This window comes from Sorex araneus, chromosome 4 (genome assembly GCF_027595985.1).
Source record: "Sorex araneus isolate mSorAra2 chromosome 4, mSorAra2.pri, whole genome shotgun sequence".
Classification (NCBI taxonomy): domain Eukaryota; kingdom Metazoa; phylum Chordata; class Mammalia; order Eulipotyphla; family Soricidae; genus Sorex; species Sorex araneus.
The window spans coordinates 54,160,589-54,187,512 of record NC_073305.1 but is presented as its reverse complement, the minus strand read 5'-3'; the positions used below and the strand labels follow the sequence as shown (position 1 = coordinate 54,187,512).

At 45.6% G+C, this 26,924-nt stretch overlaps 1 protein-coding gene across 2 annotated transcripts; it reads left to right on the top strand.

The window, feature by feature from the left end:
* On the top strand, window positions 1–26,380 carry DNASE1L3 (deoxyribonuclease 1 like 3). Of its 2 annotated transcripts, XM_004616477.2 has the most exons (8): window positions 1–141; window positions 7,317–7,405; window positions 11,359–11,445; window positions 12,057–12,169; window positions 16,863–16,975; window positions 21,341–21,498; window positions 25,579–25,675; window positions 26,264–26,380. In XM_004616477.2, exons 1-8 carry the CDS (start codon window positions 1–3, stop codon window positions 26,378–26,380), a joined length of 915 nt encoding a protein of 304 aa, XP_004616534.1. The 2 variants fall into 2 exon arrangements, with proteins under 2 accessions (XP_004616534.1, XP_004616535.1); XM_004616478.2 differs by lacking the exon at window positions 11,359–11,445.
* Window positions 26,381–26,924: the final 544 nt, after the last annotated feature.

Here is a 26,924-nt window from a genome sequence, read left to right as displayed (position 1 = left end):
ATGTCTCTGCGAGTGACCTCGCTGCTGCTTCTCCTCCTCTGCCTCCATGGCATCCCAGCCCTGAAGATCTGCTCCTTCAACGTGAGATCCTTTGGTGCAACCAAGACGGGAAATAAGGAAGTCATGGATATCATTGTGAAGGTGAGTTTCTTTGATGCCAGAAGGATGGCCGGACCCCCTTCCACTCTCAGCTTTGGCAGGACTCAGGATGACTTGAGCTTATATTTAATCCACCAGTGAGGCAGCAGATAGTCACAACTGCCTCCAAATTTTGCAGCAGTGATAGGGACTGTGCCTCCTTCCTAGGCTCATCTTTAAATGGGCATAATGATGGTACCTCAAGCACTGCTGTGGGGAAAGTGGGAGATGGTCAGCGGAAAGCGCCTATGACTAATTTGGCTCATTTTATAAGCTCATTTTATAAGTAGGGGTAATCTAAGAATAGAACTGTATGTGTGCGTATGTGTGTTTTGTCAGAAATTGAACCCAGGGTCTCACATATATAAGGCAAGTGCTCTGCCGCAGAGCTACACCCTGGTCAATACTGCATTTCTAATGCCTGTGTCAGAGACAATAATTTCAGGATTTTCTTTCATTACACTATTTTTTTCTTTTCGGGTCACATTCAGCCAGTGCACAGGGGTTTGCTCCTGGCTCTGCACTCAGGAATGATTCCTGGCAGTGCTCAGAGGACCATATGGGATGCTGGGAATTGAACCTGGGTCAGTTGTATGTAAGGCAAATGCCCTACCTGCTATGCTGTTGCTCCAGCCCCTCACTACTCTTCTTAAGAAGGTTTATCATTCCCACATTGATATGATGAGAAATGAAAGATGAAGAAGTTACTTACAATGGGAGGAGGAGATGCTGAGATGCCAGACTGGTCTGATCATCTTTTTTTTTTGTTTGGGAGCTACACCCATTGGTGCTCAGGGCTTACTCCTGGCTCTTCTCACAGGAATGACTCCTAGAAATGTTTGGGGGACAGTATATGGTGCCAAATATCGAGCCTGTTGGCTGTGTGCAAGGCAAACATCCCACCTGCTGTGTTATTGCTCTGGCCTCAGCCATCTGTCTTTTTTTTAACCATTAACACAACACTGAATTTTGCTTAATAAAGCTTTCTTTGGAACAAAAGCAATTTTTTTTCAGCTGAAGAATAAAGCAAATTTTCTAGATAATTTGACCAATTTCTGGAGACTCTGCTCACATTTCTGGCATCAGCTAATTATTTTTAAAACAGTTTGATTTACTTTTGTTTCTATTTGCTAAAACCTTCTAGAGCAAATAGGCTGGGAACTAGAAAGCCCAGGTGACAGTGTTCTGGCAGGAACGCTAGGACTCCGGACTCGGATCCCACTGCTAGACCTGTGCATGAGCTCAGAAACCCCTTCTTCCCAAGTCTCCCGAGCCTGTCACTAACGTGGGTCTTTGCCAGCCTGGAACACCAGCTGACTTAGAGAACCTACGTGTGCAAGGCACACCACAGAGCCTGCGACAGAGCAGGGGATCTCACTGAGAGCTAAAGTGGATTAGAGTGAGTACCAGCATGCTTTGGTTCTTACTTAGATGGTCACTTCTGACCTGGTCTGCCTTGCCCTTTGGACCTGACCCAAGGCTTCTAGATAGCTGGTGTTTAGCCAGAACACCCTTGCCAAGCCTGTGAGTACCAGAATTCCACAGTTCAATAATGCATCTCTGACATCTAAGAAAACGATTTTCCCTGTTTCCTCAGAGTTTTTGACACCCTGAAGTCAGGGGTATCTAAGAGTCCCCATCATCTTCCTAACTTTCCTCCATGTGAGAAAGCACCACTGCAATCTTTAGGGGTTGTCTCCTTATTCCCTGGTACCCTCCTGAGGGCCCGCACTGCACCCCACTGAGCTGCTGACTAATGTTCACTGTGACGGTCTGGAAACAGGAGCCATTCTTTAGTGCTGCCCGAGTCACCCAGAGTGAAACCAAACGCCCGCATTCTGGATCACAGCATGTCTGGGGCCCACTGTAGGAGCACCAAACATTTTTTTAAAAAATTTACTTCATTTTTATAAAATTGTTCACAGTGATTTATTACACTCACTATTCCAACACCAATCCCATCACCGTTACACTTTTCCACCACCATTATTTCCTATTTTCCCAACCACCGCCCAAGTCTGTCCCAATAGTAGGCCTTAAATGATTTATTTTGTATTGCTCGTTATGATTAATTCACCAAAAGTGATTCAAAATTATTTTCTTAGAAGACAGTGTGTGAAGATGTTGTATCTCACCTTGCAGCCATTGAGCTCTTGTATAAGAGATTACTAACCTGTTGTTACAAGTTAAGCCTGTGTGTTAATATTAATCGAGATTGGTTGCCTTCTACTTTACAACCATACAATGTGTTGTGCTATTCCTGGTATATCGGTGATGCAGAGTAGAAGATGTTTTTCCAGAAATTCTAAAATTTTGATGAGGTGATAAAGTTGGGGTTAAATTTTTAACTGGCTGGTGACTTTATTATTTTTTTTAAAGAAATATTTTATTGAACCACCGTGAAAACAAGAAAAAAATACAAAGCTTTCAGGTTCAAGTCACAGTCAAATACTGATTAAACCACCATCCCTTCACCAGTGCACCCGTTCCACCACCAAGAACCCCAATACACCCCCCTCCCACCCCACCCCCCATCTAAGTAGCTAATGATATTCCCATTATTCTCTATATATATTGAGTACATTTCATATTTCCATACAGAACTCACTATTATTGATTGGAACTTTTCCCCAACAATCAGGCCTGCCGAATAGGCATCATCTAATAATTTCTCTTCATTGGTAAGAGTGAAGACTTTGAGTCCGCGCGGCCGCTATTGGGTTTCTAATATTTTAGCTCAGTTCACAGTCAAAATGGATGGCTGCAAGAATCCGCTCTGGTGCCAAAATGGGTTAGGAGACCTCAGGATCACAGTCAATAGGCGCGGAGGCTCTGCTTCTCGTGCCGCGGCTCTCGGTTCATCTCTGGGCGGAAGGCGCGCCGGGAACACCCCCCCTCCCAGGACCACCTACAGGCTACGTCACTAAAGAGAGTCCTACCTCCTGGTGGAGGGGTCTTAGAGGGTGGCTCTCACCGCGTGGCTGCTGCCGCTGCTGCCATTTTTGCTCAGAAAAATGGGGTGGAGAAGGGAAAAAATCCCTCCCCGGGCTGCACAAGGTTGTAGCTCAGTTCACAGTCAAAATGCATGGCTCAAGCATCCGCTCTGGTGCCAAAATGGGTTAGGAGACCTCAGGATCACAGTCAATAGGCGAGGAGGCTCTGCTTCTCGTGCCGCGGCTCTCGGTTCATCTCTGGGCGGAAGGCGCGCCGGGAACACCCCCCCTCCCAGGACCACCTACAGGCTACGTCACTAAAGAGAGTCCTACCTCCTGGTGGAGGGGTCTTAGAGGGTGGCTCTCACCGTGTGGCTGGTGACTTTAGAGTCTGGAAGCATTTTTGCGGCTTGCTGATCTCTTTCGAGATTTATTTATTCGTCTCTGGTTCATGGCCGGTCAATGAGCTTACTTGGAACCGGAGGCAGTTCATGGGCTTGACTGCCAGGTTCCAGGAAGAACAGGGGGATGGGGTTGGTCACCCAACCAAGACTCCATGGGAACCTGCACCAAGCATTTTTATATTCTTATTCAATACAATGACACAAGTGGCATTGCCCAGGCTTTGTAACTGAGAAGACAGACTGAGAATGGGGCAGTGACTTATCCAGGCATCATAGCCAGGCCCTGGCAGAGGCAGGGTAGAATCCCACCATACATACTGACATCCTAAATGAACATTCTGAACTCAGTGTCTGAGGGAAGATAGATGCCTTTTCCGATCTTCACCAGGAGGTTATCCCCACATGGGGTGCCCAACATCTGTTTTCTTGTTGTTGCCACGATGTCCACTGGGGAAAGTCAGGGAAGCCTGCCTTCTGCCCCTTGCATCTGGGGCCATTCTGCAGAAGCCAAACTCCTGCCTGTTCTTCCTTGGTTAGAAGCCTTGAAAATCAAAGCTTCTTAGTCCAACAAATCTTCACTGAAGGTAGGCTGGGTGGCAGATAGACTCCCGTAGGCCCTAGGATGCTGTGTGACTCTGGAAGGCAATTATCATTCTCGGAGTGATTCCCGGGTGTTGGGCACTAAAAGCAGGGCAGCTGAGCTCCTCACATCCCTGCTAACTGGTGTGCCCATTTTACAGATGAGACAATTAGAGTTCAGGAAAGAAGTAGCCTGACATTGGAGCAAATAAGTGCAAGAGGGCAAGAGCCAGGCCTGCCTAGTTGTGTCTAAGCTCTTATCACCACACACTCAACTTACAGGCAGGGAAGATTATTCATAGGCCACCCTCTGCCCCAGATTTTCAGGAGGTCTTTTTGTTGTTGTTTGATTTTTTGAACAACACCCACTGTGCTCAGGGTTTACTCTGTGCCAAACAATAAAAAGGGAAAGAAAGGAATTAATCAACTTTCAGGGATTGGAGTGACTATAAGAAATCCTGGCCTTGGTCAGAAGATGGAGCCAGGAGAAATAGAGTTCTCCTGGTCTCCTGGCCTAAAGGTAAGACAATCAAACCATGTATTGAGAAAAAATTTGAGGAGAGCCAGAGATCTCTGTGGTGAAAACTCTTGCCTTGCAAACATGAGGCCAGTGAGGCAAGAGTTTAATCCTTGGCTCTGCCCCACATGCTGAGTGCAATCCTAGTTTATTAGCCTACATTAGTTCCTGTGTTCATTCAGCAAAGAAATGTGAAAAGGATTTTGACTTTTTTTTTAAATAGGGGCATACTCAGTGCTTCGGAGTTTGGAGTTTGGGTCCTAGATAGGCAAATCCTTTGCTACTTAATCTGTCTCTCCAGCTCTGAAAGTTAATTTTGACAACAAAATTTAGAAATTGAAAACAATGTTCACCATCTATTTTGCTGTAGCTGGTCTAGAGAAAGCAGAGTCAGAGGGACAAGAGAGGCCCTGGCAATCTCCTTTTTCCAGATGTTCTATACTGATAGCTTTGTTATTGTTGCCTTCCTGCTTTTCCTATACGTTCTATTATCATAGGCACTAGGTATTATTTGGTATGATTTGATAGGCTCTTTTTTGAGGTATGAGCATGTGAAACATCTCATCCATATAAATGAGTGGTAATTGCTTCCTCACTTCACACAATTGGAGCTAGTATAAGATTTCATGGAAATTAGCAAGTTACCTTTGTAGAGCACAAAAAATGAGTGTGTGAATGTGTGTATGTGTGTGTGTGTGTGTGATTGTGTGTATGTGGTGGGGGAACACAGTGAAATGTTGGTCTGAAAGACCAAGACCAAAACTGTAGTTAGTTTGTTCTGCATTGTTCTGTGAAGGAACTGGGATGTTTTGTATCCATCTTTTCATCTAATCCTCAAGATAACTGGATTGGGCTGTCACTCTGTTTCACAGATAAGAAATGTGACAGTTCAAAGAACTTAAGTGACTGGCTCAGGATCACACAGCTGTTGGGAAACAGAGTCCAGTATGTGAATCTAAGATCCCTTGACTCAATGTCCACACTCTCTCAAAAGACTAGTTGTTTTGATGTAAATTTTGTAAATTATATAAGAAAATGTCTCAAGAGTGTCTTATAGGTCTTGTGTGATTCTTAGTTTTCAGTGTATTTTATTCATGTCCCAAATTTTCCACACAAAGTTTCTCCTTATAATGAGAAAATTATAACAAAATTACTTTTAAAAGAATAGCAAAATTATTCTCCCCTCTCTTTTTTGGTTTGTTTTTTGGGTCATGCTGGAGGTCCTCAGGGTTTACTTCTGTCTCTGTGCTCAGGGATCACTCATGGCAGGGCTTAGGGGACCATACAGGGTGCCCTGCCTGCTGTACTATTTCCAGCCCCTCTTTATTCAACAATGTCATAAGAAGTGTTTAAAAACCAGAGGATATTTATCCTTTATAAAGTGTTGGTCCCCTTTCTTTTACTTATGCCAGATGCTGTGCCAGACATTGGGCATAAAGTTGAGATGAAGCGTAGCCTTGCATACTGTCTGATAAACAGCAAATCCTTGATAAAATTCTGTCAGCTGGATGAACCAAGGAATGAATAGGAGGTGGGGAGGGTGGATGAATGGTTGAGTGCCAGCCAGCAATATTTATAGGCTTTATCCCCAGGACAATCCTGCTAATGGGATCTTGAGTCACTGCTCACTGCTGTGCAGGTTCCAGTCTGCCCACAGGTGTGGAGGGAACTGCCCATAGAGGGCAGGAACCGAGACTGCTACTGGTGTGGGGCTCAAGAGTGTTTGGCGTGCAGGCCAAGGAGTCAGGAACAAGACATCTGGACATCAAGCACAAAAGAGTCTTGCTCACATACTTGCTCTGCACTGACGGCCACACTAGAAAGGGGCTTTGCTCTATTGAGGGTAGTGACCGCAAGACACACTGGTTTCCTTGGTAGTTGATGTTGGTGGTCACTAAGGGGGTGTTGTACTAGAAATTCATTAGCCCACCTCCACTCAGTCTTCAGATGTCTTTACTGAATCTCTAAGTCCTCAATTACACAAAGGGGCTAAGAGGACTTGCACGGGAGGGTTGTTATGAATGTCTAATGCATGGATGAGGTTTAACACTTAGAGAACCTTCACTACAGTCATGAGCCAAAGTTCCACTTAATTTAAGACAATTCATTCCATTTATGTTAAGTAAATTAGAGCCACACCTGTCACGTCTTAAATGACTTGGGGGATGGCATCTCCAGTGATTCTCTGGGAGCCATACAGTGCTGAGGATAAAACATGGGGGTTCCTATGCAAAGCATGTGCTCCAACCCTTGAACTCTGCACCCCCAGTCAGAAATATTCACTTTCAAATTCCTCCCTTTCAAGTTGCGCTTTTTGTTTGGGTCATACCTGGCCATGTTTGGGGTTTACTCCTGACTCTACTCTCAGGGATTTTTATTTTAATTTTTACAATTATTTATATGTTATTTTTATAATTATTTAAGCAAGAACAAGAGGCATTTGGAAGCCACTTATTGAGCACCACAAGGTAAAAGCATTGAACAGTCTTGCCTGGTTGACCAATGATTACAGGAAGTGACCACTGGTCCCTCTGAGCACTGCTTTGGGAGGTCCTTTCCGCAAATAAAAATAAAAAGGACATAGAAATAAAATATATGTCAGGGAGACCATTGACTTCAGGGAAGAAGCTAATTACTATAACAATAGTCAATTTGGTACTTAAATACTTGCAATTGTTCAAATAAACAAATTGTTTACTCATTCTTAGTAAATAGCCTTAAATACCTGGGATTTCTCTCGTGCAGATCATCAAACGCTGCGACATCATGCTCCTGATGGAGATCAAGGACAGTAAAAATATCATTGGTTCCACGCTGATGGAGAAGTTGAACGGGTAAAGATGGGGCCCGGGATCTCTGTGGGTTCAGTTGAGTGCAAGGGTAACTAAAAAGTCCCGGGAAGTGAAACAGTGTGAGAATTTGCACTTGCCATGGTCTCAAATGACCCATACTACCTGTCCAGGCTTCTCAGACACAGAACCCTGAACCAGTGGGTTTGATATGAGAAAGCAGATTATGGGAAACAGGCCAAGGGAAGAGTCAGAACCTAGGAAGAAATGAAGAAACAAGCCAGCCCTAAGTCCAGAAGAACTGCTAAAAAGGAAAGGTTGGGCTGGAGTGATATAGACTGTTTGTCTTAAATGCAGTCGACTCAGGTTCTGTCTCTGGCACCCCAGATGGCTCCCCAAGCACAGCCAGAAGTGATTCCTGGGTGCAGAGCCAGGAGTAAGTCCTAAACACCACCAGGTTTGGCCCCCCAAACAAAGCTAAGCAAAATAAATTAATGGAAAGATTGAGTGCAAATTAGAAGTTACGTGTGAAACCAGAGAGACAGTCCAGGAATTAAGGAACTTGTTTCATATATGGCAGACCACAGTTCAATTCCCAGTACCACATATGGTCCCCCAGAACATTGATGGAAGTGACTTCCAAGCACAGAGGTCAGGAGTAACCCCTAAGCACCACTGTGTGTGGCCTAAAAGAAAAAAAAAGAATAATTACGATAATCTGCTCACATACTGGAATATTACGGAACCATGAAGAATCCTGCTAGGGGAGCCAGGCATACAGCTCAGCACTAGATCACTTGCCTTGCATTTATGAGAACTCGGACTTGTATCCTGGCACCAAAAAAAGAAAAATAAAAACCATGCTTATTATAGGCTAGAGTGAAATATTCCAAGTTAATGGAAAGATGGCTACAGGATGTTGAATAAAACAAGTTTGGAGTTGTAGGTGGAGTAGCACTTGAGTAATCTCAGGAATAGACAGGTGTTTGAGTTTGTGTGGGCAGGGAAGAAAGACTGGAAGGATGGGCTCTGAACAGTTAAGGGGTGACTTCATGGCAGGGTTGGGGACCACTGGATTTCTGACTGAAGCATCAGGAGATGTACTTAAGGAATGAGGCACTTATACGTCTTATTTCATATACTTCTGTGTGCTTTGCATATTTTTGAAAGTCTGGATTGATTTTATAACAATGAATATTGGCCTCAAATAGTATTAAATGATATTATACATATGAGATTGAAAATGTGATTTATAATTTTTGTTAAAGGCTAATCAGCAATCCTAATCACTTGAAAATCACCCCAGCATGAATTTAAAATTCATATTCAGGGAAACACATTTTTAATTGGTATTATCTGTGTGAAGAGAATCTTTATTTTAACAAGACTTCTAGGGGATTTTGGCTCACCAGACTTTATTCCCCGCCCCCCTCCATACTGGGAATCAAAGCCAAGGTCTCATTCTTGCAAGGTAGCTGCTAAACTGAGGAGTTACATCCCTGGACCACACCCAATATTTTAAAACTTTTACTATATTATATTTTTTAATTGTAGATACCTTATAAAATTAAACCTCAAACTAGAGGCTATAGTAGTAGCACTAAGAAATCTAATCATGATAAAAATAAAACAAAAAGCACATAAAAGATTCAAAGATAAGGAACCAAATATCAATAGTGGCTACTTTAAAAGTACATGCTTACAAGAAATTCAACCACAATGTCTTCTACATATTTTCTGCATTTTCCAAATATAAGGAGAATAGTACATTCCTCTTCCTTTTAATATTTTTGCTATTTAAAGAATTTAATGCAGGGTTGGGGAGATAGCTCAATGGGCTAGAGCTCAGGTATTGCATGCAAGAGGCCCAGATTCTATCCTGAGTTGATCCCTGGGACAGTCTATGACCCCCTAACTCTGCCAGGAGTGATCCCTAAGCATAGGGCCAGGAGTAAGCCTGAGCACCTCTGGGTATGGTCCCCAAACAAACAAAACTTAATTTGTTGAGAGTCTTATTGGGCTACTTTATATGTGATTCTCTTTCCTCTTCCTGTTTTTAGGATTCTCTCTTTAACTTTGAGTTTTTTCTATTTTAAGTACTGTATATCTTGCTATGCATCTGTGTTTGTTTTGTTTGGAACTCTTTGAACTTCCTTCCTTTCTTTCTACCCTGCCCCCCCACCCCCCACCCCGCCCTGCCCTTGACCACACCCGGCCAAGCTCAGGGCTTACTCCTGGCTCTCCATTCAGGAATCACTCAGGGGACCATTTGTGGTACTGGGGATCAAACCTTGGGAAAGCAAGCACCCTAACCTCTGTATTATCGCTCCAACCCCTGTTTGTTTGTTTGTTTTGCTTTTGATTGTGTTTTTATGAGTTTTTCCAGCTGTTCCTTTATTAGGGATCCCGGAGACAAAACCATTTAAATGTTCTCAAGAACATAAATATATTTTTACCTAAGGTTCTAATGGCAATAAGATTTTGATTCATTTTCATAAACGATGATGGGGTGGGGTGGGGTGAGGTGGGGGAGACAGGCCACACCTGAGGGTGCTCAGGGATATTTCTGGCTCTGTGCTGATGAGTAACCCCCAGAAGTGCTCCTGGGGGCCCATAAGCAGATGCCGGGGACTGAATTGGGTGTCTAGGCCCTCTTTGAACTTTCTGGGGGGTTTAACTCTTTCCTCAGCTTGAAAAAGTTCTGAGTGATTATTTTTTCAAATATTCTGAGCTCCAGGGACTGGTTGGATAGCTTCGTGGAAAAGCACAGACTAGGGCATGCCAGGCCTAAATCTGATCCCGCCCCTGAGCACTTCCAGGGGCTTCCGGCAGGTTTGGCCCCAACACAAAAACAAAAATTTAAGAACAGGCAAAACAAAATCAAAGAACTAGAGAGATAATACAGTGGGTGAGGCACCTGCATTGCACACAGCTGACCCAGGTTCAGTCCCCAGCACTGCAGTACGGTCCTCCGAACCTCACCCAGAGTGACCCTCCAACTGACAGTCAGGAGTTAGCCCTGAGCATTGCTAGGTATGACATCTTCCACTCCCATCCCTACTACCCCTCCAAAAAGAAAAAAAAATCAACCTCAAAACATGTCTTAGACTTTTATGTGGGCAGATGAAATAAACTATGAGACTCCCCCAGGATAGGATTAGCCAGTCTGGCAAATATAGCAATTTTCTGGGTATAGGTGAGGGATAGAGTCGATGAGATTTCAGAGCTGTTTCCCTTGTCCTCAGTCCATTGATAATAGCTCACTGGAAAGAATTCCAGGTTTAGAGAAAATGCCTGTGGTGTTAGAGAAGAGAATGTGCAAATAAAATGATAATAGTAACACCCAACAGGAGAGAGAACAAAAGGGAATGCCCTGCCGCAGAGGCAGGGTGGGGTGGTGGGGGTTGGGGTGGGAGTGGTGGGAGAGATACTGGGAACATTGGTGGAGGAGAATGGGCACTGGTGGAGGGATATAAACCAAATGCAAACATGAAAGTTCATAAGTTTGTAACTGTACTTCACAGTGATTCACTAGTACATTTTTTTTTTAAATGACAGTAGTAATCCAGCTTATGACAAGTGCTCAGGAGTGGTGCATAGGCAGGGTGGCCTGATGGGCACTGCTTCACAGGGAAGTGTCATGTATGGCTCAGTTCTGGACCATAGTGGGGTTTGGCACTAAATCTAGGGAAAATCTTATTGGGTCTCCCACAGGTTTGAAGGTGAGTATGATCTAGATTCAAATCCCAGCCTAGCACTCCCAAACCAAAGCTAGGAGTTACTAAGAAAATAATAGTGGTCAAGATCCTGGCAGAGGCCCCCTTCCATTTCAGTCAAGAGTGAGCCTACTGGCTAGACTGACTAGATGCTCATGAACATCAGCCCTCTCCAGCCTGCTCCTGGGACGTGGAGGCAGACCAGAGAGAGGCAGGTGATGCATTTGTTAAGGCGGGGTGCTGATTCTGTTAAGATGCAGTGCGAATCCTTGTATTTTCTAGACTTTCAAGAGCTACAACATACACCTCTGTGTTTAGTCCTCGACTTGGAAGAAACAAGTATAAAGAGCAGTATGCCTTTATCTACAAGTGAGTATCATCTTAGTAACCGGGGACAGGATTTAGTTAAAAACTGACTGCAATTTGAATCAAACTATGGATCTGTTCCTCCAAATCAAATTTCTATCTCTAAGGAGTTCTCAACACTGACCTAAATAATGGCTCCCAAATTTGGAACTTATGCAAAAACTCTTAAAATTAAAAAAAAAAACACAATCATGACCCTCTAATGTGTTCATTGATGCTCAAATAGCACCTAATCTGTTAGTTGATGCAGTGGCCGCTGCTCAGTTCTTTACTCCATAGAGGCAAACCTGGCCCAGGCATGGAAACTGGAGTCGCTCAAGAGTCAACTTAACAACTTCACAACCTCAAGGAAAGTTCACTTTCCTTCTAATAATTTGTTTTAAATTTGAATACTAACTTGTAGGAGTCTAAGACTTCTAGTCATGGCCACGTATTTAGCTCCCAAAGGACACTGGCCATTGAGGAGAGCTGACTTGGTCTTGTTCTCAGGGGAAAGGTTCCATCTCATCACACCTGCTTGGGCAGCCACAAGAACCTGCCTCTCTGCTTCTGGAGAGAAGTAAGAAGACAGTTTTGTTTTTTTTCACCTGGAGGATCTCCTTTTTCTCTTCTAGGGAAAAACTAGTGACTGTGAAAAAAACCTACACCTACCATGACAAACAGGTTGGAGATGAGGATGTATTTTCCAGAGAACCTTTCGTGGTCTGGTTCCAGTCACCACACACAGGTGAGACTAACACAAGCCCCTCTTGTCCATGATCTCTTTGGGCATTCTTTGTCCTGTCAACGGTCCCGATTGGGCCATTCCATCCTAGAAGTTCCATGGCACCTCTGGGGAGGTTAAGACTTAAAAGTTCATTAAGAACAAGTGCTCCAGCGGGTAGGGCGTTTGCCTTGCACGCGGCCAACCCGAGTTCAAATCCCAGCATCCCATATGGTACCCTGAGCACTGCCAGGAGTAATTCCTGAGTGCAGAGCCAGGAATAACCCCTGTGCATCGCCAGGTGTGACCCAAAAACCTAAAAAAAAAAAAAGAAAAAAAAAAAAAAAGAACAAGTGCTCCCTAAACAAAGAGGGACAATATAGTTTGATGTCTCCAGGTTGGCTTCTCAGAATGATGTGATTCAGGGGACCAGAGTGAGAGTACAATAGCTAGAGCATTTGCATTGTGTGCGGCCAACCTGTGTTCAATCCCTGGTATCCAACATAGTCCCTTGAGCTCCGCTAGGAGTAATTCCTGAGAGCAGAGCCAAGAGTAACCCCTGAACATCACCAGGTGTGACCCAAAAAGTCAAAAAGAAAAAAAGAAAAGAAAGAATGATATGTTTCAGCCTAGAATGATTTTCTGGAAGCAGTGAAAACTCCCTCCTCTTAGGTGAAGGACTTACTTACCATAATTCCTCAGTACCAATCAAATACAACTATTCCTTCATTGAAACTAAATTCTGGCCAGAGCAATAGTACAGTGGGTAGAACTCTTGCCTTGGGTGTGGCTGACCTGGGTTTGATCCCTGGCATCCTGCCTGGGAGTGCCTGCCAGGGGTGATTCCTGACTGCAGAGCCAGGACTAAACCTGAGCACAGGCAGGAGAAGGAAGGAAAGAAAGAAAGAAAGAGAGAAAGAGAGAAAGAAAGAAAAGAGAGAGAAAGAGAAAGAAAGAGAGAAAGAAAGAGAGAAAGAAAGAAAGAAAGAAAGAAAGAAAGAAAGAAAGAAAGAAAGAAAGAAAGAAAGAAAGAAAGAAAGAAAGAAAGAAAGAAAGAAAGAGAGGAGAAAGAAATCTCATCGATGACTTGCAAATATGAACCATCAACCTATAGTCTCACTCTTCCAGTAATTCCAGAATTTTGAGGAAACCAATGTTAAAAAAAAATGTGGAATCACTTATCCAGGGTCACCCAACTGGGTGAAGCAAGGTTGTAACACAAGTCACGATCTTGGGAGCCCAGCCTTTTTACCACTGTGGGGGCTGCATGGGAAATCAAGAATAAATTTGCCTAGCAGATTGGAGCTACATATAACCATGTATATATATTTTTCTATACCTGCTGCATGCCAGGCTCTGTTGCAGGCACCAGGTATGAGAGATGAGATCCCTGCCCTCATGAAGTTTCTAATAGGAGAAACAGATAATGAGCAAACGCAGACAGGTGGAACCATAGCACAAACAGATGAGACAGAACAAAGAGGGCAATTCCCAGTAGAGACGGAGAAAGAGGTGTGGAGCCTACTGAGGGCAAGAACTAGCCTTCAGAAAACTATATAATAATCCTGTTTGTCATACTCCCAATTCACAGAGCAGAACAGAGCATTGTTCAGAGAGCCCCAACCCACCACTTCCGAAGTGATTCTCCTGCAGAGCCCTGGACCTTTGTGAATTGCCAACCAAACCTGTTCTTCCTGTGGCTCCACCTTCCCTACCTCTCCTCTCCTGTGGGATGGCACCACAGTCCTGTCCTGCTTAGAATTTTCTGTTGCACAAGAAACCTCCTTTTGTTTATCAGGGATGAGAGCTAAAGGCATTAGCTATTATCTATTTCTTCTATTGTTCACTCATATAACTCTTTCATTTATTCTTTCATTCATGTATGTAGTCAAGTGTTTCCTAAGAATGCCCATGTGCTCTACTATGCTGGATGCTAGAACCAAGTGGGTGGGTAAGAGCTAGATTCCAGAGCACCTAAGCAAGAAGCCAAGCCACAAGTCATGTCCGAGTTCGAAGGAGTATGAAGCAGGCAGGATGCATTGAACAGGAAGGCGAGGGGCCGAGTTTTCAGGGGATGACTAGGCTTGTACCTTGGAGGTGTCACTGGTCTGGGGACTGAGGAAATCAGTCACAGTGGGCCAGGAAAGGTGCATTCCAGGAAGGGTACAGAGGTTGTAATGGGGGTGGGGGTGTTTTGGGGGACCAAAAGGAGGGAGGGGAAGTGGATGGAGTCAGGAGGCCGGTGGTTAAGTTTGGACAGAGGCTGCTAGGAATGAGAACCAGCTTCCCACTGAGTGACAGGCAGGGACCCCCTCCCAGCACTGCACCCCTAGCTCCTCAGTAGGAGGGGGGCCCAGCACAGAATGAGGGGGGAGTCTGAGGAGGAAGTGCTCTGGATGTCATGGCTCCCCTCTGCAGTATGCAAGGTCCAGATTCTGGGCCCCCATATTCTCCTGGTAGGAGAAATTTGTTTTGTTTTGTTTTGCTTTTTTGGTCACACCTGGAGATGCACAGGGGTTACTCCTGGCTCATGCACTCAGGAATCACACCTGGCAGTGCTCTGGGGACCATATGGGATGCTGGGAATCAAATCCGGGTCAGGCTGCGTGTAAAGCAAATGCCCTACCCGCTGTGCTATCGCTCCAGCCCCTGATAGGAGAAATTTTGGACTCTCCAGTGACCACTTAATAAAAAAAAAAAAGCAATTATTTCCTCTTTCCCTTCCTTTTTTGTTGTAGTACCCAGAGGCAGCAGACATTACACACAGTAACACATGGGCTGGTGGTAGGGGCACCCAGGGTCAAACTCAAGGCAACCACAAGCCACATCCCCAGCCTGACGCTTTGTTATTTAATTTTTGTGTTTGGGCCACATCTGGTGATGCTCAGGGCGTACTCCTGACTCTGTACTCAGGTATTACTCCTGGCAGTGCTAGCGAACATATGGGATGCCCGGGATTGAACCCAGGTTAGCTGCGTGCAAGGCAACACCCTCCTCATTGTATTATAGCTCTGGCCTGGCAGATTTGTTTTTTAAAAGTTTTTGACGCTTTTCCCCTTGATTATAAAAGGAATGTAATCTGCCTCCTTTTTTAAAATGTTTAAATTTAGGATTTTTTTTCCCACTAATGCAAAATAAAGCTTTTTATAGATAGAAAATAGCTTCACTTGAATTTTATTTTATGAAAACACCAATGATTTATAAAGTTATTCAGAGTTGAGTTTAGACATACAATGTCCCATCACTGATCCCTCCAGCAGTATTCCCAGATTCCCTGTCCCCCCCTCGCCGACCCACCCTGCCCTCTTGATAGGCACCTTTTTAAGTTCTTTTATGTAAGTTTGGGTTTCATGATTTCAGTTTTGTGGACCCTGTGGTTTCGATATTTAGCTCTGCCTTTCTTTAACAACCACCTTGTACAATGATCCTTGTTGCATCTTATCTGTCTCTTCTCCTTCCACCACTTCACTTACTCTCTTTCCTTCTCCTCCCTATACTTTGGGACCAAGGGCGACCCATGCATCCCTCTTTAAACCATTACATTTTCTCATCCAGTTACTTTAAATACCACATATAAGTGCTATCCTGTGTTTATTCTTCTTCTTCCGGCTTACTTCATTTAACGTGACATCTTCTAGTTCCATCCATGTTGCAGCGAATTGCATGATTTCATCATTCCTTACTGCTGCATTGTGTAAATATACCACATCTTTTTTTAAAGTTGTTTATTGAATCATCGTGAGAACAGTTACAAAGATTTCGTGTTTGAGTTTCAATCATGCAATGATCAAACACCTATCCCTTCACGAGTAGACATTTCCCACCACCAACAACCCCAGTATGCCCCTCCTCCCACGCCTACCCCTGCCCATATGGCAAATAATTTCCACATTACTCTATCTCTACTTATATTACATTCAATATTTTGACACCAGCCCCAACATTATTATTTGGAGTTTTCCTCCAACACTCAGAGCTGCCAAAGAGGCAACATTAGAAAATTTGTTTTCTGTTGCTGGTTAGGAAAAGCATATGATGTTCCGCGGCCGCTAGTGATCTTGGAATTTTAAAATTTTAATAATTAGGTTTGGAGAGATTTCTACCAAGAGACACTCAGTTCCAAGATTCAGCAGGCAGAGGGACCATTCCCAACTGGGGTAGCCCAGCAAAGGTGGCCTAATGCAAAGTCCATAAGCATGTCTGCCGAAAGCCGCTTAGTTCGTTTGGAAATATACCACATCTTCTTGACCCAAGAAAACAGCTTTTTTTTTTTTAATGCACTGTATCACTGTCTTCCCGTTCATCGATTTGCTCAAGCGGGCACCAGTAACATCTCTATTGTGAGACTTGTTGTTAACTGTTTTTGGCATATCGAATACTCTCAGTAGCTTGCTGGGATCTCCAAGAGGGACGGAGGAATCGAACCCGGATCGGCCTTGTGCAAAGCAAATGCCCTAAATAAAAATACCTACAAGGCTAGCAAGGAACATTGCCTTTCAACTTCCTCTTGGCTGTGATGGCAAGTCGGAGGAAGGAGGTTTCCATGTCCTAAGAGTGCCCTAAGCTGTCACAGCTCAGCTGACAAGCTGACAAGCCTGAGGCATGGTGGGGACCCACATGTTGAAGGCCAGATCTTTTGGGGGTAAGGGCCAGCCTGTTTCCCAAGAGCAGAATTCCTGGGGATGTATGTGACCCCAGCCTCTGTCCTTTTTCTCAGCCATTAAGGATTTCGTCATTATTCCCCTGCACACCACACCTGAAAATTCTGTTAAAGAGATAGATGAGCTGGTGGATGTCTACAAAGAAGTGAGCTGCAACTGGAAGACAGAGGTGAGTCCTCTGCGGCTGCTCAGCCCCGCTCCTGCCCGGGAAGGAGCAGGACAAGGGGGTAGCACTGTGCTGACCAACTGACTTCAGAGGCTCTTCGGAACCTTTCCTTTGCCTTCACAATCCTCCTTGCTAAGTATTACCAGTACTGTTCACGTGGGTCTCAGGAATCCCTGTCATGAGTGAAAAGTGGGTGTCAGGATCTGTGCTGAGGCTGGAAGAGACGAGTTTATTTAAGTCTCCCACTAACTCCGTGAAGTAACTGCTTTTGTCATTCTCACTTTGCAATTGAGAACAGCAAGTGACAGAATCTCAAACTGGCTCTAGAAACCAAGAAGCAACTTATTTGTGCTATAACTAAAATATCCAGCTGTTGTTTAGGCAAAGTTGGATTCAGGGCACAAACAAGGTTATTGGAACCTGGATAACCTCCATTTTTTTTCTCCTTCTGACCCTCTGTTCCACTAGGTGAAGTCAATTCTTCTAAGAATCAACAATTAGGGGACCAGGGCACTTGCATTAGGCTCAATCCCTGGCACCCTATATAGTCCCTCAAGCAACACCAGGAGTGATCCATGAGTGCAGAGCCAGGAGTAAGCTCTGGGCACTGCCTGATGTGGCCCCAAAATTAAAAAACAAACAAACTGCATTCTTAAGATGGCAAGACAGTCACCAGTCATTTCTAGATGAACACCAGTCACTCTAGTTTACTTTATCATAATGCAACAGCTCTTCTGGAATTGAATCTTGTGTCCATCACTGTGATCAGGGGGGTGAGGTGATCTGATTGGCCAAAACTGTATCAGTTCCTCCCAAACCATCATGGATGGGTGAAGAAAGTAAGTGTTAGGGCACGGATCGAGATCTCCCTATAACGACAAAGAGACTCCAGAGACTGCAAACAGCAAGCAGGGTTTATTGTAAGACTGGCTAGCCAGGGTACAGCCGCCTACTCGGACATGCAGGTCCAGCAGTGGGCAAAAGACCTCAAGCTTCTCCAAAGGAGATCTTATATAGGCCTTCCCCGGCCGTTACATTTCATAGCCCGCGCATTACATAGCAGAGCCCGCGCATTTCATAGCCAATAGATTTGTAATATTGCAAACTTTCTTAACCAATCCATTTAAAAGGACATCACTCCTTAGCCTTATGGTTTTAGAGATCAGTATTCAAGCCAATATTCAGGAATGTCCCAGTTCTGGGGGCAGTCCCGGGTCTTGTGATATGGGTCTTGTTATCTGGTCTGACCACCACCCTTCTTGCGACCCAGGTGCCTGTATCCAAATTCCTTGCTCAGGGACAGATAGACAAGTTATTCTACAATGCAGGCTCCTCTAAAAAGAGTCTTTAGAAAGCAAAATAGATTCCTGTGGTCTGTCCTGGGCCAATTCCTCACAGTAAGTGGCTTCACATAGAAACTAGGGCACAGAAGGAGACTATATCCAGCATCCTCCTTTACTGTCATCACTGTCATCCCGTTGCTCATCGATTTGCCCGAGCGGGCACCAGTAATGTCTCCATTGTGAGACTTGTTGTTACTGTTTTTGGAATGTGAGTACGCCACGGGGAGCTTGCCAGGCTCCTCTGTCCATCTCGGAGAGCCTGGCAAACTACTGAGAGTATCCCACCCGCACGGGAGAGCCTGGCAAGCATCCTCCTTGGCTACAGTTAATTCCCCAGCTGGAAAACCGGGAGGCCAGCCCTGCGTCCTGATGGTCTGCGAAAGCCTGGTGTCAAAGGTGCAAAATTGTGAGACTGTGGATCCAGAGCTGGGACATAAAGCTGGGAGTGTATTTCACAGATTGCTTGTAAAAAACAGACCAAAGGAAAGACAGTCATTTGACAAGAACCAGCTGAACACCTACGAAGGGCCAGGTGCTCGTAGGGCATTAGTCACGTGAAAGTGGAGAAGCAGGGAGGGCCTAGGGCTGAGGGGCTGTCAGCGGGGCTAGCCGGGGTCTACTTGAACCTCCCAATGAGTGAAGCAGAAAGGGCCATTTAATCCCACTCGTCTGCATCCACAGAGGTTAAAGATCCCTTCTGCCATGCAGTGATGTTTCATGAGATTTAAATTCAACTTCATAAAATGCTGGTGCTGGGTCTGTGCATGCAGAGTGGCCGGTAACTGAGCCTTTAGTCATAGAAATATGTTGGCCCTGGGGTTAAGGATGACATCCTATCCGTCTCAGAGAAAAACACGTCACCAAGGTCAAAATTAAGTGTTTTGGACGAAACTCTCAAGTCAGCGACAATCCTGAACAATAGCACAATCAAGGAAATCTGACACTTCCTTTGGACTGGGGGATATTACCAAATTTATCCTAAGAGTCCCAAAAGTGCAGGGAAAAGCACTTTTTCCCCCAGACATCAGTGGTTTATTATTTGTTTAGTCCAAACACATTCAAAACGGAAACTCAAGAACCCATTCCACCTGAAACAACTAAACTAGAGTCTATCAGCATATAATGCTTAACACTACAGTAATAAAGATAGTAATCTATTGTCTTCTATATTTACTAAAGCCAAAATGGCAAAATCAGTTTGGTTTCAACAGTGTCAGAAAGGGAGAATATTGCCATCAAAAAACCCCAGCAAATAACAGTTATGGTTGATGAGTATTTTCACTGAAAAAGGGACAAAACATTAAAAGGCCCGGTACGATACTTCAGGTGAGCAATCACCATGTAAACTTCTCCAGATGATGTTGCCATGTTTTATTTGTGGTATATGTGTAAAGACAGAAGCTTCAGCTCTTTGTTCAAAATTTTTTTAAAACCACACTTAGCACTTTTTGTCATTACTTTTGGTGGAAAACTGTTCAAACAGGAAAAATCCTTAACCTTGCCAAAAAAGGAAACTATGACAAAGATCTGAGTCCCCAAACCATAGGCAAATCGTGCAAGACTTGGGAAAGCCCTTCTAAACTAGTGTTGGTTGATGGCCTGAAGGGGAGAAGAGGGGTGAAAGGTCACTTCACAGCCCATTCCCTTAGGTTTCTCCCACTTCCTTGAAACACAGAATCCCCACAGGACTCCTCAAATTCAAAAAACACCCTCAGGAGAAAGGGTGCCAACACTGTCGAATATACCACCTGAGTTCATTTTTCTTTGCTGGGAAACAAATGGGGCTGATTCAATTGTTTATGCCCTGCAGTGTTTTGTGCCAGAGATAAAGATGTGAGGGAATAAATAAGTGGAATCCGTTTCTCTTCATTTACCTCTGCAACTGAGTTAGAGAATGCAGAGACTAAGAAGAGTAGCTATAGTGAGCATCCCCTTCCCATTAAAAGCACACCTCCCTGATTTACATATATATATATATATATATATATGGTTATCAAACTGTGACTCAACTTTAAACCCCAGACGCTTCTTTTGAAAAGCCAAAAGTGGCCAAGGATGCCACTCAGCCGTAGGGCATTTGCTTCACATGTGTGAGACCCTGGGTTCAATCTGTAGCGCCACAGAAAAACCAAACACCCAATAGCCAATCAAAAAGCAACTGAGAAAGATCCCATATGTTTGTGAAGGCATTTGAACAAAGTGCCGAGAACCAGGTGGTTCAAGCACGGGAACATACACAGCCCAGCAGTCAGCTTCCTTCTGAGGCTTCTTGTCTCTTGGGTCTCCCCTCTGCCTCCAACTTTCTCCCCTTTTGAGACAGGCGGGTATTTGGTCCACACTCCGTGGTGCTCAGGGGCCATGCCTCGTCCTGTCCTCAGGGGTGACCCTGGCCATCTTGATACAGTGGCAGGGACTGAATCAGAGTCAGACACATGCAAGGCAAGTGCCTTACACTCTATACCACCTCTCCAGCCTTCCTAGTCTCTTTCTAGAATGACTCCTTCTTACTGGATCAGGCCCCAACCATATAACCTCATTTTACCTTAGTCACCCCTGTCTCCAATTGTGATCACAATATAAGGTACTGGGAACAGGATTTCATCATGTGAATTTGGAGGAATATAGTGTAGCCCACAACAGAATCCACTGTTTACTGCCTCTGGGAGATGGAGAACAGTTTATTTTTATTTCTTTTTGGTTTACACTTGTCTGTTCTCAAGGCTTACTCCTGGCTCTGTTCTCAGGTATCACTCCTGGCTGGGCCTGGGGGAACTATAAGTGGTGCTGAGCATGGAACCTGGGTCAGCGGTGTGCAAAGCAAGTGCCTTACCTGCTGTGCTATCTCTAGCCTGTTATCCTCCCCCCACAACATGTCATTGGGCAAAATGCCATTTGTAACACATTGGAGAGGCAAATATTACCCAATCATCGTGCTTATAAACAGAAGGGTCTGGGGTGCAGTTCTGAGTGAAGGTACTTGACAGCAATGTGCCATCTGATGGCAGTTCCAAATCCTGTCTTTCAGAATTTCATTTTCATGGGAGACTTCAATGCTGGTTGCAGCTACGTCCCCAAGAAGGCCTGGAAGAACATCCGCCTGAGGACTGACCGCCATTTTGTGTGGCTGATTGGGGACCATGAAGACACCACGGTCAAGAAAAGCACCAAATGTGCTTATGACAGGTAGGAAGCATCTGCTGGCCCCCACAACCCCTGTGGCACTTGTTATGCATGAAGAAAAGTGCTATGATCTAGAAGAGCTAAATACCTGACTCTGAAAGCTAAGTCAGTTCATCCTCAGACCCCTGTGCCACGGTCCTTTGTGAAAGGTTATGTTGAATCAAATCTTGGTTCTGCCTCTTAAGTGACCAAGTGACCAAGCTCTCCAGGTCTTGTTTTTCTCATCTGTAAAATGGGGATCACAGTAGGACTCACTGGTGGGTGTATGCGGAGGGTTGAATCAAATAGCGTTCATAAATCTTCAATTGCCTGGCAGAAGGGAAGCACTCAGTCTGTCCATAGGCCGTTCATTCTTCCATCAAGAAAAGCACACTTCACTCAATCAACCCCCTCTCATTGAGTATTAGTGTAGTACCAAAGCTGACTTTGAAAAGCATTTTTGGTGTCCAGGGAAACAGCTCAAAGGGCTGGAGTACATGTTTTACATGCAGGAGCTTGCATTTGAGCCCTGTTCAACTGTAGTGAACATTATCTGTTTGCATTTTGTGTCCATATTTAGGGCTTCCTCAGAGTAAAACTCTAAACATGCGATCAGAGCCAGAGAGAGAGTGTAGAGAGGTTAAGACTCATGCCTGGCATGTGACTGACTCCAGTTTCACTCCCAGGCCCCATCTGGTTGCCTGAGCATCACCAGGGGAGCCCCACTGGGGTGACCAGCGTCATCCAGGCAGTATCATATTTCTGGTCCCTCTGGCTCAGTCAGCCTAAGCATCACTTGAGAAAAAAAATTATTTACCTTTTGAAAAGTTTTGCTAAACATTCCCTAAATGCAAGTACATACACTTACACAATAGCATTCTCTTATATTTATTAAGCCTGTTGATTTCCAGTTCGCTTTCACCTTTGCTCCTTAGATCAGGTGGGGAGGGGGTGTGCCCAAAGCAGGATGCCCCACTCACAGCAGAGCCCCCCCCCCCACCAAACCCCTGGGGGCCCTGATTCGGCAGAGGCTTCACTCCCTTGGCCCAGCCAGCTGAGAGGGTCAGCGACAATAACGCTGTTATCATTCACCCCACTTCTCACTTCTCAAATTCCGAGGCCTCGCTTTCGTTTCCTTCCTATATCCTCGTTCCTTGTTCCTCTCAAAGCTTTCAAGGGCTCGTGGGGCCTCTGCAGAAGTCATTTCTTCATCTTTCAAAAGTGGAAGTAGCCCCTCACGCTGTAGAAAGAATCAAGGTGGGAAGTTAGAGGGACTGAGCTTCTGGACGCCCTGCCCAGCACTCCTGGGTGGAGGCCACTCAAGCACTCGCCAGAGCCAGTCCTGTGGCCTCGGGTAGGTCAAGTCCATTCAAGTTTCCATCATTCTCCCCTGGTGCACGCGCAGGAAGCGATAGGGAATTATGGGGAAGGACAGTGGCTCACAGCACAAGATGCTCTCAATAGATCAGGTGTGTGACTGAGGAACAGGGTCAAAGGACTTTATTGTTACACGTATGCTCATAATGACATGTGATTTTCTTTTGTCTTTTTCATTTGTTCGGCTTTGATTTGGGGCCACACCCGGTGGTACTCAGGGTTTTGCACTGAGGGATCACTCCTGGCAACTTTTGGGGGAATCGTTTGTGGTTCCAAGCATCAAAACTTGGCTGAGTGTTCAGGCAAGCGCCCTGCTCACTGTACTATTGCTCTGGCCACCAGTATATAATTCTTTATTTTGTTTTCATGTGGGACTGGAGCGATAGCACAGCGGATAAGGCATTTGCCTTGCATGTGGCCGACCTGGGTTCTATTCCTTCATCCCTCTCGGAGAGCCCGGCAAGCTACCGAGTATCTCGCCTGCACGGCAGAGCCTGGCAAGCTATCTGTGGTGTATTCGATATGCCCAAAACAGTAACAAAAAGTCTCACAATGGAGACACTACTGATGCCCGCTTGAGCAAATCGATGAATAACAGGACGACAGTGCTACAGTGCTACAGTTTTCATGTGGGGGACTCACAGTGCTACAGTGCTACAGTTTTCATGTGGGGGACTCAAAGGCTACTTCCCAGCTCTGGGCTCAGGAGTTGCTCCTGGCAGTGCTTCAGCGTGCTGGTATCAGACCCAGGCGTTGCTCTGGTCCTGCCTGTGACGTTTTCAAAGGTGACTCTTTGCTGAGCTGCTCTGGATTTCTGTAACCCTCCTAAGAGCACACATCTTGATGGTTTTGTTCTGACTGATGTGGAGAAGTGTCAGGGCTTGGCCAGGCCTCACTTGTGTAAGGCACGAGTCCTACCACTGAGTCACTTCCCCAGATCCTTTTTTATGGTTCTTTACAAAGGGATAATTGGATCCAGAGAGATATACCAGAGGTTAAGATATCTGCCTTGCACACAGCCCACTGTATTCCAAACTCCCAATACCACACAGGGTCCCTCGAGCCCTGCCACGAGTGATTCCTGAGCACAGAGCTGGGGTAAGCCCAAAGCACTGCCAAGTGTGGCTCCATCTCTAAACACCCAGAAGGCTTGCCATTGGCTATCACATGGTCTTAGTTCCCGCCTGGGCAAATATCCTTTGATCTCTCCCATGCGCTAGGCGCGGGTGGCAGGCAGAACTACAAGGGCTGATTCCCTGGAGCAGCCTCAGGAGAGTGGACTGTGATGGGCTGAGCCCTGTGCATGTGTCTACAAGAGGTACAGCCAGTTTCACGCTATTGTTCTGGGCTCTCTGAGTTAAAAAAAAGTGCCTCCTAATAACTCTGAAAAAGTATGAAGAATAGATACTTGGATTGAGCTCCTAATTAACTGGTGGGTGGGTAGCAAGCAGGTACCCCCTCCCTTGGTCAGAATTAGTGTTAGGTCATGGCAGCTTGTCATTCTTCAGTCAGGCACCGGGGACATAAGCGACACCCGCCCCCACTCCACCCCACTGTATCATGCCACTTGTTTCCAAAACCCACTTAACCAGCCCATATTCTGCTGGGACAAGTGATAAAGTGATAAAGAAACAGAAAGTTTTCAAGCAAACTTCCTAATACAAAGGTAAGAGTCATTTGCCACCAACGGAAGGTCACTTGCACAAGCCCGGTTGGGCCTGAATCAAGTTCTGCTCCACACCGGTCTCTGGTCTCAGAGTGCTGGGGACACAGCCTGCTCTCCCTAAGTCCGAATGGGAGCCCCACAGCTTGGAAACTTCTCACATGCTGGGGGAAAAGGCAGCTGAGATAGAGAAGGGAACACCAAGGAGAGGATGTTGGGAGGACCCATTCAGGTTGAAAGATTCGAGCTGAAAGTAGACTATAGACAGAACATGAAGGCCACTCACTACCTCTATTGCAAACTACAACACCCAAAAGGAGAGAGAACAAAAGGGAATGCCCTGCCGCAGAGGCAGGGTGGGGTGGTGGGGGATGGGGTGGGGGTGGTGAGAGGGATACTGGGATCATTGGCGGAGGTGAATGTGCACTGGTGGAGGGATGGGTAAACGATCACTGTATGAGTGAAATGCAAACACAAAAGTTCATAAGTTTGTAACTGTACATCACAGTGATTCTCTAATAAAAAACTGAAAAAAACAAAAACAAAACGAGAGCTCAGGGAGGCTCCTCGCACCTTGCTTCTCCACGGAGACAGGAAAGGGGAAAGCAGTGCGACAACACAGCACCTCAACCTCCTCCTTGCTGCTCTTTGGGGTGGTGGAGTGGAAAATCTCTCCAGAGCCAGCGCTGCCTGACACACAGAAACTGGCCCTCACCCACAATGCCCACTTCTTGACTTCCCGTCTTCCCTATGAGGGTACAAGCTAAAATGGGTCCGGAGTTTGAGCTTCGTGTTCATGGAGAGTCTACACAGACCTTGGTTCCGTCGCTGAAATCCACAGGATGTCTTTTTTTTTGCTTTTTGGGTCACACCTGGCAATGCACAGGGGTTACTCCTGGCTCTGCACTCAGGAATTACCACTGGCGGTGCTCAGGGAAACCATATGGGATGCTGGGAATCGAACCCGGGTCGGCCAAGTGCAAGGCAAATGCCCTACCCGCTGTGCTATTGCTCCAGCCCCCACCACAGGATGTCTTAAGTGACTCTTTCCTCCCCTTCTCCAGGTTCGTGCTCAGGGGGCGAGAGCTCGTCCACGCTGTGGTCCCCAAATCAAGCAGCGTCTTTGACTTTGAGAAAGCATACGGGCTGACTGAAGACCAGGTAAGGCCGGCCTCGTGTCTTTCTAGGCCACCATCCTGGGGGAAGAGGGTCGATGTCACCCTCTGAGGGTGAAACCAGTGGAGACATAACTTTGGTGTATTGTGGCGTCTCAACGCCTATGAGTCGATGATTTTTTGTCTCTCTTTAATTAAAAAAATAAGTTTTTAATCATATCACCATAAATCGGAAAGTTACATATTCCTGATCAGGTTTCAGGTGTACACGGCAGAGTACGACATCCATCCCTTCACAGTGCCCACTTACCCCCACCAGTTTTCCCAGTTTCCCCCCCACCTGCCCCACAACTTATCTCTGTAACTTTTTTTCTTTTTTCCTTTTGGGCATAGTGGTTTCCAATCCAGTCGCTTAGCTATCACTTCACCTCCTTACAGCACCCAGTCTCCGTTGAATCTCTGATTTGGGGAGCTCTATCAAAATTGCTGATTGAGCCGGTCCGTAGACAGTGCTCAGAGTGTGTGTTCTGGGGAGGAACTTTGGGCACTTCGTTCTTCCTTCTCTGATCATGAATTTGCTCACCCCTAAGATGAAGTGCCCCTAATTTTCACATCTGTGTCCCATTTTTTATAGGCCCTGGACGTCAGCGACCACTTTCCTATTGAATTTAGACTAAAATCTTCAAGCGCTTTCACCAACAATAAAAAATTTATCTCTCCAAAGAAGGAGAGAAAGAGCTGTCAATCCTAGAGAGGCTGGCACCTCTATCCGGACCATATCTTACCTGTAAATAAATCAGCTCTCTCAGGTACAAATGTTCTTTGCGCTCAGGGAACAAGCCTGGCTCGTCTGCTTCCACCTTTCAAGTTTAATTTTGCCTGCCTTGAGCCAATCTGAGAGAAGTCTGCTATTCGTTCTCTTGGGGTCGGACTGCCCCAAACTGGGGGCTTTTGCCATCAAACCGATGGTCTTCTCACTCTGAAAAGGCCAGAGTCCCACCAGCTGTTGTGGCCACTGCTGTCACCTGGCCAGGAGAGCAGCTCAGGAGGAAATGCGTCGCTTCAGCCTTCATGCAGGGGCCTGCCCCACTGCGGACAACCAGACACACCAAGGCCCCAGTTGCACCCCAATTTGGACAATGCACTGTTTCAGGAATCGGAGGTCAGGTCCCCATCATGCCCTGCAGGGATCAAGGATGAAGGTCCCTTCCCTCTGGTCTCCCCAACTCTGAACTGGCCTCAGCCAGCCTAGCCACTCCAGGATACTCGCTCTTGAAATTCCATTTTGACCACTT